We start from the raw sequence: 13,893 nt of genomic DNA, 5'->3' as shown, positions 1-13,893 counted from the left end.
TGTTGTTTCTCATGTGTGGCCAGTATTTACTTCACTTTCTATTAAATTTTCGACTAACAACTTCCCTTGAATATGAAATTTTTCAGATTTTAAAATGCTATCTTAAGCATCATAAATCGAAACCATTCAGGCCCAAAGGTCCCATTTCAATTTCTCTTCTTCATTTTTAGCCAAAATTCCAGATTCAATATTTCTCCCAATTCTCGCGTCTACAAGCATTAAAATTAAATAATTCCATCAAACTAAATCCTCTCTACTTCCATAACTCGAAACCATTTAACTGTGTGTGTGTGTGTCTCTCTCTCTCTATATATATATATGTATGTATCACTTTTCAGTTCCAATCTGATTTTAGCTTCCAAACTCACTCCTCACGGCATACACACACAAACATAAGCATGTGTATGTACATCTCTCTCTAATCTAGTTTCAGATCCAAATTCAAACACGAGTTATCATTTATATATATATATACATATACGCACACACATAAATACGCTCTCCCATTTACAAAACCAGAACCAACATCATGCAATCACAAAGCCAACTCTTGCCTCCCAAATGGACAAGAAATCCGAAGCCAAAGCTTGCAGAAACCATCAACCCCTGTTCGGCCATTAACAAAACAGAGCAAGAAAATCCACATGCAGCCAGATTTATCAAGATGCAACACCACATTTTAATCGTACAAGCTTTAATCTTCGCCCCTCCTAACTTGTTTCATCCGTTTCCCTCAATTTCTCTCACTGAACCCAAACTTCTTTCATAATCAACTTCCTATTTAGCCACCAAAACCGGAAAACAACCATGGGAGAGGGATTAGGAGGCTCACCTTGCTTGATTAATCAGTTTCCATATAATAAATCGACCTCCAATCACTCTCTTCTCCTTCTTCGCTTCTCCTCGGTGCCTCTCATCTCTCTCTCTCTCTCTCTCCGTGTGTGATTTCAGTCGCAAAATGAATAAGAGAGAAGGCGCTGCTGGTTTAAATCTGCTAGGAAGGATCGAAATGACCATTCTACCCTTTAAAAAGTTTTTGTCTTCACTTTCATCCTTTTTCTATTTTTCTGTAATTGTAAAATACTTTATATGGTTTTACCTTATCCAATAGCTTCCTTGACTCCTAAAATAATTTTCGTAAGAAGTTTGGGTCAAAAATCAATTTCCAACTATTTTTCTTTAATTTTGCAAGAAAATAGCGCTTAATTTCATAAATTAATCCTTAACACATTATAAGAATTTCATCTCTCATTTATCATCTTCTCCACATCATATAATTATTCTAAGATTTTCAGCTCAAATATAAACCTCTAACTATGAATTTTTTAGGAAAATAGCCTATTTTTGCTTTTAAAATTATTTGAGCCATGTTTGGGACATGAATTTTTTCAAAATATTTCTAAGTTCTCAAATTTAATATTGCATAATTTTTTCAGTCTATTTAGGCTTTAAATAATTTAAATAGATTTCCTCTTTTCTGTTTATCCTAGGTAAGAAAATTTGGAGTGTTAATTGATAATGATCACAAAGTTTTTAGGAAGAAAGTGATTCGTTTCATGTCTCTTAAATATCCAGTTAATAATTAAAATGTGCTGTATTTTTAATTTTAATGTAACTCTTTTTTTAATGAGATTTGTCATCATCTGCACGCTCTCTGCTTTTTTAGCATGTGAGTAAAAATACCCACAAATATTAGAAAGTTTTTTCCCAGTTAGCCGACATGTCACCAACTTTTGTTATTTGGCAATTAATAGTTAAAAATAATTCTTTTTGAACAAATTACAGATCCTCAACCAAGATAGAATTCAATGTCCATAGAAAGAAGGAAGTTGAAAGTCCAACTAAATGAGAGTTAACTTCGACCATGAATAAGTATAACCATTTAACATTTCAAGAATTTAAAGTTCTATTAAAAGATTTTAGGTTTTTATAACCATATAGGGAACATGGAAGAAAAAGAGATGACAGAATATCGCATGAAGTCACATTTTGTGCCGAAGTCGCTTTTCTTTGATTTGGATGAGTTGTTTTCCTTGTTCTTTTTGCTTGCTTCTTAGGTCTAACTTGAAAAATTCTGACAAACCCTTCTCGTTTTCCAGCTGAGAAAACAACTTGACCCATGAGTATTCCAAACATCATTCCACATCCATATCCCAAAGCCATTGGTTTCCAACGAAATCCAAATTTGTCATTAGTTGATGAAGTTGCTTGTGGCAATTTCCCTTCATCATGATTACATGCTTTTGACAATTGAAATCCACAGTCCTAAATTTCCTTCAAAGCAATTTTGTGAAAATGCATCAAATTGCTTACCTCTAGGTATTTCTCCAACAAGTTGATTCTGTGAAAGATTCAGAACTTCAAAGAAGTTGAGATTTGTCAGTGCAAGAGGAATCCCACCTGTAAGCCTATTTGATGATAAATCTAACCATTCTAGATATGTCAAATTTGCAATGGATTGAGGAATAGGACCAGTAATTTTATTATGGGACAGGTTTAGCCCTTTTAACAAATGTAGCTCACCAATAACATGTGAAATCTCTCCATCAAACATGTTATTTGACAAGTCAATGGCTGTGAATATAGTTAAGATCCTTTCAGGCTCAACCTCATTACCCTTTATTGTGACCATCACTGATTCTCTATATGAAACACCATTATGCTTATTTTCCATGTAATTCAAACCAACTGCAAGGTGATCTTTTCACATGATTCCCTTAAATTTCGTGGTGTATGCAATTGGCAAAGCTCCACCAAAATGGTTGTTGGAAACATAAAAAATTCTTAACATAGGACATGGATGTTTGATGTTCGAACTGCAAACAGTGTCATAGAACTTATTATTGTTGGAATATTTTTAAAATGAAGAGATGTGTTTTTTTAGAAAAGTCATGTCCTTATATAAATTAATATATTTATATGAAGGGTTATGTAGGAAGTTGCAATATTAAATGAACCTACATACTAAATACATTGTATTTAACAAAAGGTCATGTAGGAAGTTAAAACATTAAATGAACCTACATACTAAATTCATTGTATTTATTTAAATTATGTTGGTTCATGAACCAACATATGGTTGTGACTTTTTATTTAGTAAGTTTTTATTCTAAAAGGTATCTCTTCAAGGCATCATTTCATGCTCTATATAAACCCTTCACCATCACTTCATTTGGAAAGATATACAACACAATCACTACGATTAAACTCATTGCCTTTGTTTTTGAGTGCACGCAGAGATAGAGTCAAATTATCACTTTGTAAAAACCATTGTTGTCTTTGCTTGAATTTTGAAAGTGCAATCCATATTCAAGGGTCTTCATTGTATCCTAAAGGAAATTCACCGGTCAACCCAACTTGCACCCTAAAAGATAGGAATAGGTGGGGGCGAATTAAACCTAAAGGAAAGTGCTATCCACGCCATGAAGACATAGTGCACCACTTTCTTCATATCTTCTTCTTATACTCTTCAGAGAACCATTCCCGCCAACAATTATCTCTTAAATTGAGTACTTGTAGTTTTGGTAACATTAGGAAATTCATCTTCAATATTGTTTGCTCCCACATCTAAAATATTTACTTTCTTGCAATAGATCAAAGACAAAGGCAACCATCCCTCAAATTGATTGTTGTTCAAATGCAAAGATTGCAAGGAGTTGCTCCCAGAAAAAATGGTCTGGTATAGCTCCAACAAAATTGTTCATTTCCAGATCTAAAGTCTCAAGATCTAGTAATGCAACAAGGCAATTCGAGATGTGGCCGGAAAAGAAGTTGTGAGATAAGTTGAGAATCTCAAGTGAGCTTGCATTGCATAATGAGGAAGAAATGTCTCCACTGAATTTGTTGTTGGATACTACAAAGATGGAATTGGGAGATTTCCTTGTAACAAGTTGAAGCTGAGATAAAGAAAGCTCAAGTTTCTCATTGAAAGATGTTCCACTGATGTCAAGTTATTATGGGAAGGATCCAAATAGAACAAAGAATCATTCCCCACATTATTGAACCAGTTGGGAATATGTCCACGAATTTTGTTATTGGAAAGATTTAAAAACTTCAAATTTTGAAGGTTTCCTAATAGTTTTGGACAGTCATGGATGTTACAAGAGGATAACAATAAACTTTCAAGATTGGGTATGGTATAATGAGTGATATTGTCAAAGTCAAGTGAGAGAAACTTGTTAGAAATATCAAGGTATGCTAGATTTTTAGGCTTTGAAAATTGATCAAGACTAACCGAGCAGGTAATTTGATGGTAAACTCAAAGAGAAAGATTTATGAGACTAAAAATTGATTGAGGACAATTACCTTGTAGCTTGTTGTCAGAGAAATCAAGCAATTCTAAATTTGAAAGATTTTCAAATATATCAGGTAACTCACTACTAAAATTGTTTGATGCACGGTCCAAAACAATTGACTGAGTTATGTTCTCAAAACTTGCAGAAATAGGCCCATTAAATTGGAAGTGCCGAAGACTCAAGAGACTGGGAGACTTCAAATGGCCTATGGACTTTGGAAGTTGACTTATGAGATTCTCATTCCACGACAAATCTAACTCTTGAAAATTTTGTAAATGAAAAATGTTATTAACCAAATTTCCTTGCAACTCAGGGAGACCAAAGAGGATGACAAATTCATGGGTAAAGACAAGGAATTTGATGTAGTGGAAGACATATATACTTCATCTAAAACAAGTACGTGTAGATCAATCATGTTTTGAACAAGTTTCTCCGATGTGGATGCTTCAAGTCTCAAAGGACTCCACTTCTCAAATAAGTAAAATCCATTATGAGACAAATCAAGAGAGACCAATTTAGACAGTTTTACAATTTTAGGAGGAATTTCACCGGCAAAATGAGAGTAGGAAAATTTCCAAATTGAGGTGATATCAAAGACCCACGAAAATCATTGAAAGCCAAATCGAGTGTTTGAAGATGAGAAAGCTGAAAAAGAGCGCTATTAAGATGAAGTTGACCTTGAAGCCAACTGTAGCTGAGGTCGAGACCAATCACATGACCAGACATGGAGTCGCATGTGATCCCATCCCACAAGCAGCAATCTGAATCATCCCCGTTGAAGTTGTCTGTGGGTAAGATGAGTTTTGTGAATAATTTGATTCACCAATAACAAAGTTATAGTATTGAAGCATATTGATCAAAAAAGAGTTTTTGAATTCGAGAAGGGTGAAGGAATCGTGAGAATTACAAAATAGGGGGTTGAAAAAAGAAGGGGAAGGATAAAGAAAAAACAAGCAAAAACAGATGACAATTCGAAATGCCATGACAAAAGTTGGAAGGTGCTATGAATAGGCGAAGGCTATGGTATCTAACAGATGAGGCATCCTTTATAAGTAAAGGCACACATGATAAAAGGTAGGCCATAATGGCGGTTGTTAAATAGGGATATTTTTATAAAAAGGAAAATCAAACCATTTGAATTAAGGAAATATTAGGAATAAATCATAGAAAATTAATTGACAAATGTTTCCGGGGATGATGGGTTGCACAAAGGAAGATAAGTTGCACATAAGTGAAGTTGAGTTATACATAGGGAAGATGGTTTGTACAAAATTAAATACTATTTGGGTACAAGAGACTAGTTTGCACATAAGGATAATAACTTGCACAAAAAGGAAAATAGATTGCACACAAAAGATATTCAGTTGCTCCAAGAGAAGATGTGACATATATTCTTGTATACTTTAATTTATGTTCTTCCATTTCACATATATCAAATCATGTATTCCATGAGCATTGTGCGCTATATATATGCATTAACAAGTTTAGTCTCATATGTATTTACTCCATCTTACTATGAATAATCTGCCAAAAAAAAAAACCCAAACTGGTTTAAATATTACTTCCTCCAGTATTTATGACATCATTTTAACTAAGTTACGTTACTTGGAAAAATAGTTAAAAGCAATAAACATATGAAAGCTGAACCCTTTTTTTTTCCCCAAGTATATCGATTTTTAATAAGAAAACAAATAAGAAGGAAAAATGCTAATAATAAAATAAACAATGAAAAAGAATGTAGTATGAAAAAAAGATGAGGAAAGAAAATAAAAAGTTAATCAAAAGCAAAATTAGTAAAAATAAATTTAATGTTCAAACACTTCTATGCAAAATCTTATAAAAAGGATGGGGCAGTAGTATTACTACTTTTTGGTAGAAAATAAAGTAATTCAATAAAATTTGATCCGCGCATAAACCACACTTGTATAAATAAGTAAAACAAAGCGAACCAAACTGAAAATATTATTTATTTGCCCATTCTGAAAATGACACAATATTACCTTCGAACCTGGGGGGCCAGGAGTTCAAAGCAGACAAAAATCGCCGCTGGCCGCCATCGAACGCAGGCCGTCCGCGTGACAGGCGGAAATAGTTAACACTACAACGGCGAAGATGTTCACTCCTTCATTAATCTTTTAATACTATTATTAACGTCTTACTAATTGCTTCTCCAAAGGTCCACCATTATGGAAAATATTGTGGTGCACGAACCATTTCCAGCGTTATAAGCAATGACAGCCTCCATTTCTCTTGTTGAGCATGGCGCTTGAAGAAGATGATCGCCCATTTCTGGTGAAGAAACAGCCTCGCCCAATGCTTTCTCTGACTGGCTCCATAAACACTAAGAATATTGATTAAATTAGTTAATATGATAAGTTTTTTTCTAAAATACCCTGAGCATTTTTTTTTAATTCCCTTTCTCCCTCTCTCTCCTATTTGATTATTATTTGAAAAATATCAATTGGGCTAATTTAAAAAAAATTAATAAACATATGAAATATATCTTATATATAATACCAACATCAACTCCCTAATTAGTCTCTATATTAAGGAGGCAGTATTTCTTTTTTTGGTTTTAATCACTATTCAATATTCCATCATAGTGAAAAATTTTAAATTTGAATTTAATATTTAAAAATTAATTATTTTATGTAATTAACGTTATTTTACGTTTGGCTAATAGGAAATCATTCGTATCCACCCTTTTAAAGGCCTCTTATCTTTTTCGTTCGAAAAAATATCCTCAAAATTTAAAAGTCTATAATCATTTGGTAGGAGAATGACGCCTTTTTATCACAAATAAATAAAGGCTAAAGTATACATTTGGTCTTTTAACTTTACACAAGGTTTTAATTTGGTATCTTAACTTTAAAAAGTATACTTTTAATCCTTCAACCCTAAAAATTTTTTAAGAAATGATAACATTAAGATCTTAAATATTGATAAAATATTCTCAAATACTAACATACTAAGTTTAATTTTTAAAACATCCATAATTATTACAAAAGATCATCATTAAAGCTTAATAATTTTAGGGTTAAAAGACCAAATGTGTGCTTTTTAAAGTTAAAGGACCAAATCCAAACCTTGTACAAAGTTAAAAGATCAAATATATACTTTAACCATAAATAAATGGTGGAGATTAAACAAATTGATAAAGTTAATTATTTCTATTAACTACTACCTCGCAAATGAAAGCTCTCTTTAATGTATATAATTAAAATAGGGATAATTTGTGAAAAACTTATCAAAGACAAAATGCACTGAGATATCAATTTAAAACGAAAACAAATTTTCCACTTGACTCTTACATTTACAATGGGCAAGAATATTGAAAGAATCTCCTGCCATTATTTTTGTCTACAATTCTTTGCATCCTCTCATGCAAACTTTGCAAGAATTAAAAATAAAACAAACATCATAAATAAATTAGAAAATCCCTATTACAATACTAAAGCCCGATTACGCTTTAGCGAAGTGCTAATTCTCACTTAGATATATTGTGTTATGAATGTGACAACAAAACAATACAAAATTCCTTGTATGCTTTTATGAAACTGATAGGTGCCCAGGCAAGCTCAATCTTGACTCTTGTGCTAAATTTAACTAAATATTTTTATTTCATATGAAACCACATCTTTTATTTTATTTTTTGGGCTTTCCATTAACACCCTATATTCTAGCCATATATGAATTTTTAAAAGATATATTCACCACATAATTTGCGAGGCCATTGCATAAAGGCTCTTTGAATGACTCAGTTACTAAGACCCTCTGTTTAATTACGACCGTTTGATTTGTACCTAAAGAAAAAAAAACAAAGAAGAAGATCTGACTGTTTGTTGTTTGAATTAATTTGGTTGAAATTTTTGAAGGGCTTGAAAATTGGGAGGAAAATGAGAAAGAAATATATCAATGAACTTAGATATATATATATATATATCTATATATACACATACTTGAAATTTTTTTTTTGGGGAGAAATTGATGGACGTAAGAACTAATTATCCTTTTTTTTTTTTTTGGTTTTATCCTCTTTTCTACTTCATATTTACAATATTCATTGACCGTTATTTTTTATTGTATTTTAAGGATGTCAAAGGAAACGGTGAAAGACAAAAACTAATCTTAAAAAAAAACAAACAAGAAGAAGAATTTTTTTTTTGGTTAAAGCATAGGTATCCTCCTATTGGGGGCAATCTTATTCAAGGCACTATTGGGTATTAAATGTAAGCACCTCTCCCAGCAGGAATTCGAATCTTGATTTACAACGTTATGAGGGATTAGCCTCTTTCGATAGACTCAACCCTTAGTACAAGAAGAATTTATTAACATAGGAAAAAGGGAATCACATATATAGTTGATGGGCCAAAATGCTTTGACCACTGTTTAAGGCCCAAGGTTTTCATGAGAGGATATTATCCATAAATTACGTGATGAGCTTAGATGAATGTTAACTGTTAAGTAATAAAGCAATTCAGGCCCATGTTTTGCATTGTTATATTTTCTTCTTCTTTAGTTTTTGGGTAAAATTTAGAGTCTCCCCAAATTGCTTTGAGCTTGAGACTAATCACTATTGGATTAAAATCATTAATGTTAAAACTCTTCGAACAAGTATAATTTCTGGAATTCAAACTTGTATATTGTTATATTTTCAATGTGAAGAGTTTGGCGAAAAGAAAAAATTGTTAGGAGTTTAAAATTTAAAATCAAATCATTTTGTTTATTTTAAATTCCTGTTTGCGCCATTGTTTTAAACAATAATGTATCGATCATAAACTCACGAAGTAGTAAGTGATTTTCACATATTTATAAAAACCCAAAACCCTATAATAGAACTTTAAATTAAAGAAATGGACAAACTAAAAAGTTTCTTTAAATCCTTAATTAAATGAGAAAGGTTGAATGGTCGACAACTAATTTCTAAATAACATAAGTTGATGGTATTTCTATACCAAAAAGAGAAAAGGTTGATGATATACGCGGAAAATTTTATTCACATGATAAAACGTTGCATTGCATATAATGAGGCAAATCACTTCACATTCATTAAAAAGGAAAAACAAAAATTTACATTAAAATGAAACAAGAAAAATGAAAAAAGAACCATCCTGCAGGAGACATGAAAGAAAAAGATGACACAATATATCACATGAGGCCACATTTTGTACCTAATTCACCCTTTTTTGATTTGGATGAGCTCTTTTCCTTGTCTTTTTTGCTTATTTCTTAGGCCTAACTTGAAAAATTTTGACAAGCCCTTCAGATTTTCCAGGTAAAAAAAAAAAAAAAAAAACAACTTGACCCATCAATATTCCAAACACCATCCCACATCCATATCCCACGGCTATTGGTTTCAACCCAAATCCAAATTATGTTATATTTTGTGCTAAATCAATAACAATTTCAGTTAAGAGTTTAAAATGAGGTGATGAAAAATGAGAGATCTTGTAACATATGCTCTTTGAAGAAAGTAATTAAATTTCAAAATCATTTGAATATAAGGAGCATGGGAGGATATAAGAGATTACCATATTATTATCAACAATTTGTTTTGGCTATTATTTTATAGCGTGCTAAGAGAAATTCTTGTGTGAACCTAGAATGCCGCATCATATGTGGTTTGACCAATCACAAGCCACCAACTTAGGAGCATTTTTATATGATGAGACGTCTTCTCAATATTAGCTGGCAGATAAAAACTCAAAAGAAAATAATTTTCAACTTCTAAACTAAGAAAAAAAAAAGGTAAAAAGCAGAACAAATTCAAAGAAGCGATGCACAGTCGAATCCCCTCCTCCGAATCGGAGGAGGGGATTCGACTGTGCATCGCTTCTTCGAATTTGTTCTGCTTTTTACCATTTTGAAAACTTTTTTCTTTTAATCTTTTATTTGCCAGCTAATATTGAGAAAAAGCCTCATCAGATTAAAATGCTCTTGCGTTGGTTGCTTGTGATTGGTCAGACCACAAATGATGTGGCATTCCAGGTTCACACAAAAGTTTCTTTGTGAGTTGGTAGCTTGTGATTAGTCAGACCATAAATTGTGTGACACTCCAAGTTCACACAAGAATTTCTCACGTACTAAAGGGTTTGGAAGCGAGAAAATTCGAAATGATGCTTCATTGTGAAAGTGGCATAATTCCGTTTTTGTCCCAAAATTTGGTTTTGAATAGTTCCAACCTCATTGCCCCTCTATGGTATGATAGTCAGTAGGATTTTTCCCCTCCCTCTGAATAGTGAATAGATCTTATAATATACACAAGTATGGAAAAATTGGATAAATAATTTTATTGAAAATTTTTAGTAAGAAAAAATGATAAATTTTTATACACAAAAAAGTATCAGTACCCTATAAATTTTGTATACACAGAATATCGATACTCTAATTGAGGTCATTCTCACTAATAAAATTTTCAATGTGGTTTTCCAAAAAGTATAGCGTATGTTTGATATTAGAAATGAAGTGGAAAATAAAATGTAACTTTATAAGATGAAATTTAATGTCTATGCCCTATTTGTATAAGAAAAACATTTAAAACAATGAGAACTGGGGAGTAATAAGATTATATCAGTATAATAAATACCCTACACAGTTTTCATTTACGTATTATTTTTCCATAAGCGTAACCAACGGGCCCCTTGTCATGTAATGAATCAAAGAAAATTCAGAGCCAAATAAATTCTTAAAAAAAATGAAATGTTAAATTATGTTCTTGACTCGTTTGAGTTGACTCCTAAGACACAAATTCCTGTTCAATATGGTGGGTTGAGCCACGTCATCCCATGTGACAAAGGTTCGAACTTTGAAAACCCTCACATCAATTTTAACTAATTTTATACATAATAGATGACAGATCGGATGTATTTTGCTGATAAAATCTTCGAACAGGCACTTTTAAACAATTTCTCCTAATAAAATTTATTCAATAACTATATACACCGTTACATTTTAGTTGTGTACATATAGCAATGTATTCTACATGATGCGAAAGATGAAAAATTATATTTTAAGAAATAAAGGGAGGTCAAAAAAATTAATTTAGAGAAATAATTTATTTATTTATTTTCAAATGACATGTACATCAACTAATGTTTACATGCCAATGTCATTACAATTTACACGTACATCCAGTTGCGAATTTCTAACATTCCATTAGAAGCTGTTGAAGCCGACAACATTTGAAGACTTTACAAACACTGACTCAGAAGTTCATAAATTGATATTCATGTGTAAATATATTTTTACTATCTCCACTTTAAAATTAGTTATTTATAATAAATATGAGTTAATTTTTTTAACATTCTCTTTTTAATCATGATTAGCTTTAGATAGAGACCTCCTTAATACATGTAATCAATATGGGATATTTTGGAGAATAAATTATAAATTTGAGAAACAAAAAGAATTGAGATCTTATATTAGTGCTAAATCTAACCCCTAACTAACTTTTATATTAAGGAGTGGAGGTATATTAACTTACGCAAATAATGTATCTAATTTTTTTAAAATCAATAAGGAATATTAAAATTTATAAATTTGGATAGAAAACCGGTTTGCTTAGCTCACAACTATTGGAATATCATACTTCATCAAGCACAAACTTTCTAAATTTTGCTCTTTTTTCTTCGGTGTTGCCATCTCTAAATACAAGTTATAAAGCTAATGTTTTCACTATACAACATAATTTGTTTAATTTTTCTTAAAAAATATATGGATGTTAAATTGGGGTATTAAAACAATATTTTTGCTATTATTGGAAGGGAAAATTGCAATTAGGTCATATCCAAGGAAATTAAATACAAAAAAGTCCTTTGAAATCATGAAATTATTCTAAAGTCTCAAGAGACCTTATTGTAATAAATTTTATTTATTTAATTACCAAATTATCTTTTTTTTTTTTAAGTTTGCATTGACAACTAAAAGGACAGTAGTTAACAACTTAAGGTGCAATGATTGACAACTATCGCGGTAGGTATTGATAACTCATACATTACATTTTGTGATGTGCTGAAAAAGCGTGTTATCAATATCAGCCGTGATAGTTGTCAATCCTTACACCTTAAGTTGTCAATGACTTCTCTTTTAGCTGTCAATGCAAACTTAAAAAAAAGAGCAATTTGGTAATTAAACAAATAGAATTTATTGCAAAAATTTTTTTGAGACTTCAGAATAATTTCATGATTTTAAAGGATTTTTTTGTATTTAATTCCCTTAAGTGGAATCTAATTGCAATTCTCCCTTATTTGAATGACGTGCTAAAAGGCTTGGAAACGAGAAAACGGTCCTTCATGGTGGTGGGTCCAGCACGCTATGGTGACAGTGAATGCAAGACTTTTCTCCTCCCTTTAAATATGCCTCCTGGTTTTAAATATAAAATATTAATTTACTTTATTTTTAAAATTTATAATTTTCACCTCAAAGTAAACCCTATTATAACTGTACATATTAAAAGGTTTCTATTAAATAGTAGTATTTATTTATTATAGATAATTAACTTAGCTAATTTTTGTAATATTCACGTATCGGTTATATAATTTTTATATTAAGAATGGGAGGTATAATATATACATCCACGCATGCATGCATCCATAAATACATAGATACATACGTAGAGAGATATACATATACACACACATGGAACGAAGGAATCACAAATACGATTAGGTGGGAACAGTGTGAAGGAGATCGAAGGAGAAGATGAGGATGGAACTTGGCATTTCGAGGCTTTCAAGCCTTGTTCCGATCCTGTTCTCCGTTGTCGTAATAGGCTGCTGCTTGATTGCTGCTGAAGGTGGTGGTGACTGCCAAGAGATTGGCAAGTTGCCAGGCAAGAACCCCCCACCTGGGAAATGCAACGAAGACGACAACTCAAAGTGCTGTGCAGAAGGGGAGAGCTATTCCATCTTCCGGTGTTCGCCGCCGGTGACTGAGAGGACGAAGGCCATCCTAACTTGGAACAGCTTTGAGGACGGCGGGGGCCATCAAAGTGCGACAACAGGTATCACTCCAACGACGAACCACTTGTGGCACTTTCAACAGGATGGTTCGGGTCCGACGACAACAATAGGTGCGGCAAAAGCATCAGTATCTTCGGCAACGGAAACGAGGTGAAGGCGACGGTGGTGGATGAGTGTGACTCCGCAAAAGGCTGTGATGAAGAGCACGATTTCCAGCCTCCATGCCGTTATAATGTCGTCGATGCTTCCGAAGCAGTTTGGAAGGCTTTGGGTGTGGACGAAAACAGCGAGGGCGAGCCTGAAATTGAATGGTCCGAAGCATAGAGAATATATATGTGTGTGTGTGTAGTCACGAGAAGAGAATATATATATAAAGTTTCATAAAACTTTAACATACAAAACTGATCCCAATTATGCACAGAATGACAGTTATAAAAATCATTACATAAAACTTAGCTTCGAATCGTAAGGATCCGAACCAGATGGTTTCAAAACTCAAATCCACTGACTCAGTTTCTTCTTCTATGAAGCAAGGATGAAGATTTTTGCAGGAGATCTGCAGAGTGAATTTGTCAGAGTTCATAGTCGCGTTTCGTTTTCCCAGTCGTTAAACCCGTTGAATTTAAGATATAAAAATT

At 32.4% G+C, this 13,893-nt stretch overlaps 1 protein-coding gene and 1 pseudogene across 1 annotated transcript; one reads left to right on the top strand and one right to left on the bottom strand.

The window, feature by feature from the left end:
- Positions 1-507: 507 nt before the first annotated feature.
- On the bottom strand, positions 508-2,674 carry LOC114755566 (putative receptor like protein 25). Its single transcript, XM_028944456.1, has 3 exons — positions 2,314-2,674; positions 2,065-2,222; positions 508-606 (listed from the first exon to the last, which is right to left on the bottom strand). Exons 1-3 carry the CDS (start codon positions 2,672-2,674, stop codon positions 508-510), a joined length of 618 nt encoding a protein of 205 aa, XP_028800289.1.
- A 10,327-nt stretch (positions 2,675-13,001) lies between these two features.
- Positions 13,002-13,584, top strand: LOC114755565 (putative ripening-related protein 1; annotated as a pseudogene).
- Positions 13,585-13,893: the final 309 nt, after the last annotated feature.

The sequence above is a fragment of the Neltuma alba genome, unplaced genomic scaffold (genome assembly GCF_004799145.2).
Source record: "Neltuma alba isolate B1F8T4 unplaced genomic scaffold, ASM479914v2 tig00010294_pilon, whole genome shotgun sequence".
Classification (NCBI taxonomy): Eukaryota; Viridiplantae; Streptophyta; class Magnoliopsida; order Fabales; family Fabaceae; genus Neltuma; species Neltuma alba.
Note: the sequence above shows the minus strand (reverse complement) of the source record. Positions and strands in the feature narration are given on the sequence as shown.

Bases quoted from the DNA above. Each gene is read 5' to 3' on its own strand.
- LOC114755566 (XM_028944456.1), bottom strand. From the start codon at position 2,674: ATGGAAAATAAGCATAATGGTGTTTCATATAGAGAATCAGTGATGGTC. The intron at 2,223-2,313 runs GTAAGCAATTTG...ATCATGATGAAG, and splicing joins TGTTGGAGAAATACCTAGAG to GGAAATTGCCACAAGCAACT. The intron at 607-2,064 runs GTTAGACCTAAG...ATGGCCGAACAG, and splicing joins GGTTTGTCAGAATTTTTCAA to GGGTTGATGGTTTCTGCAAG.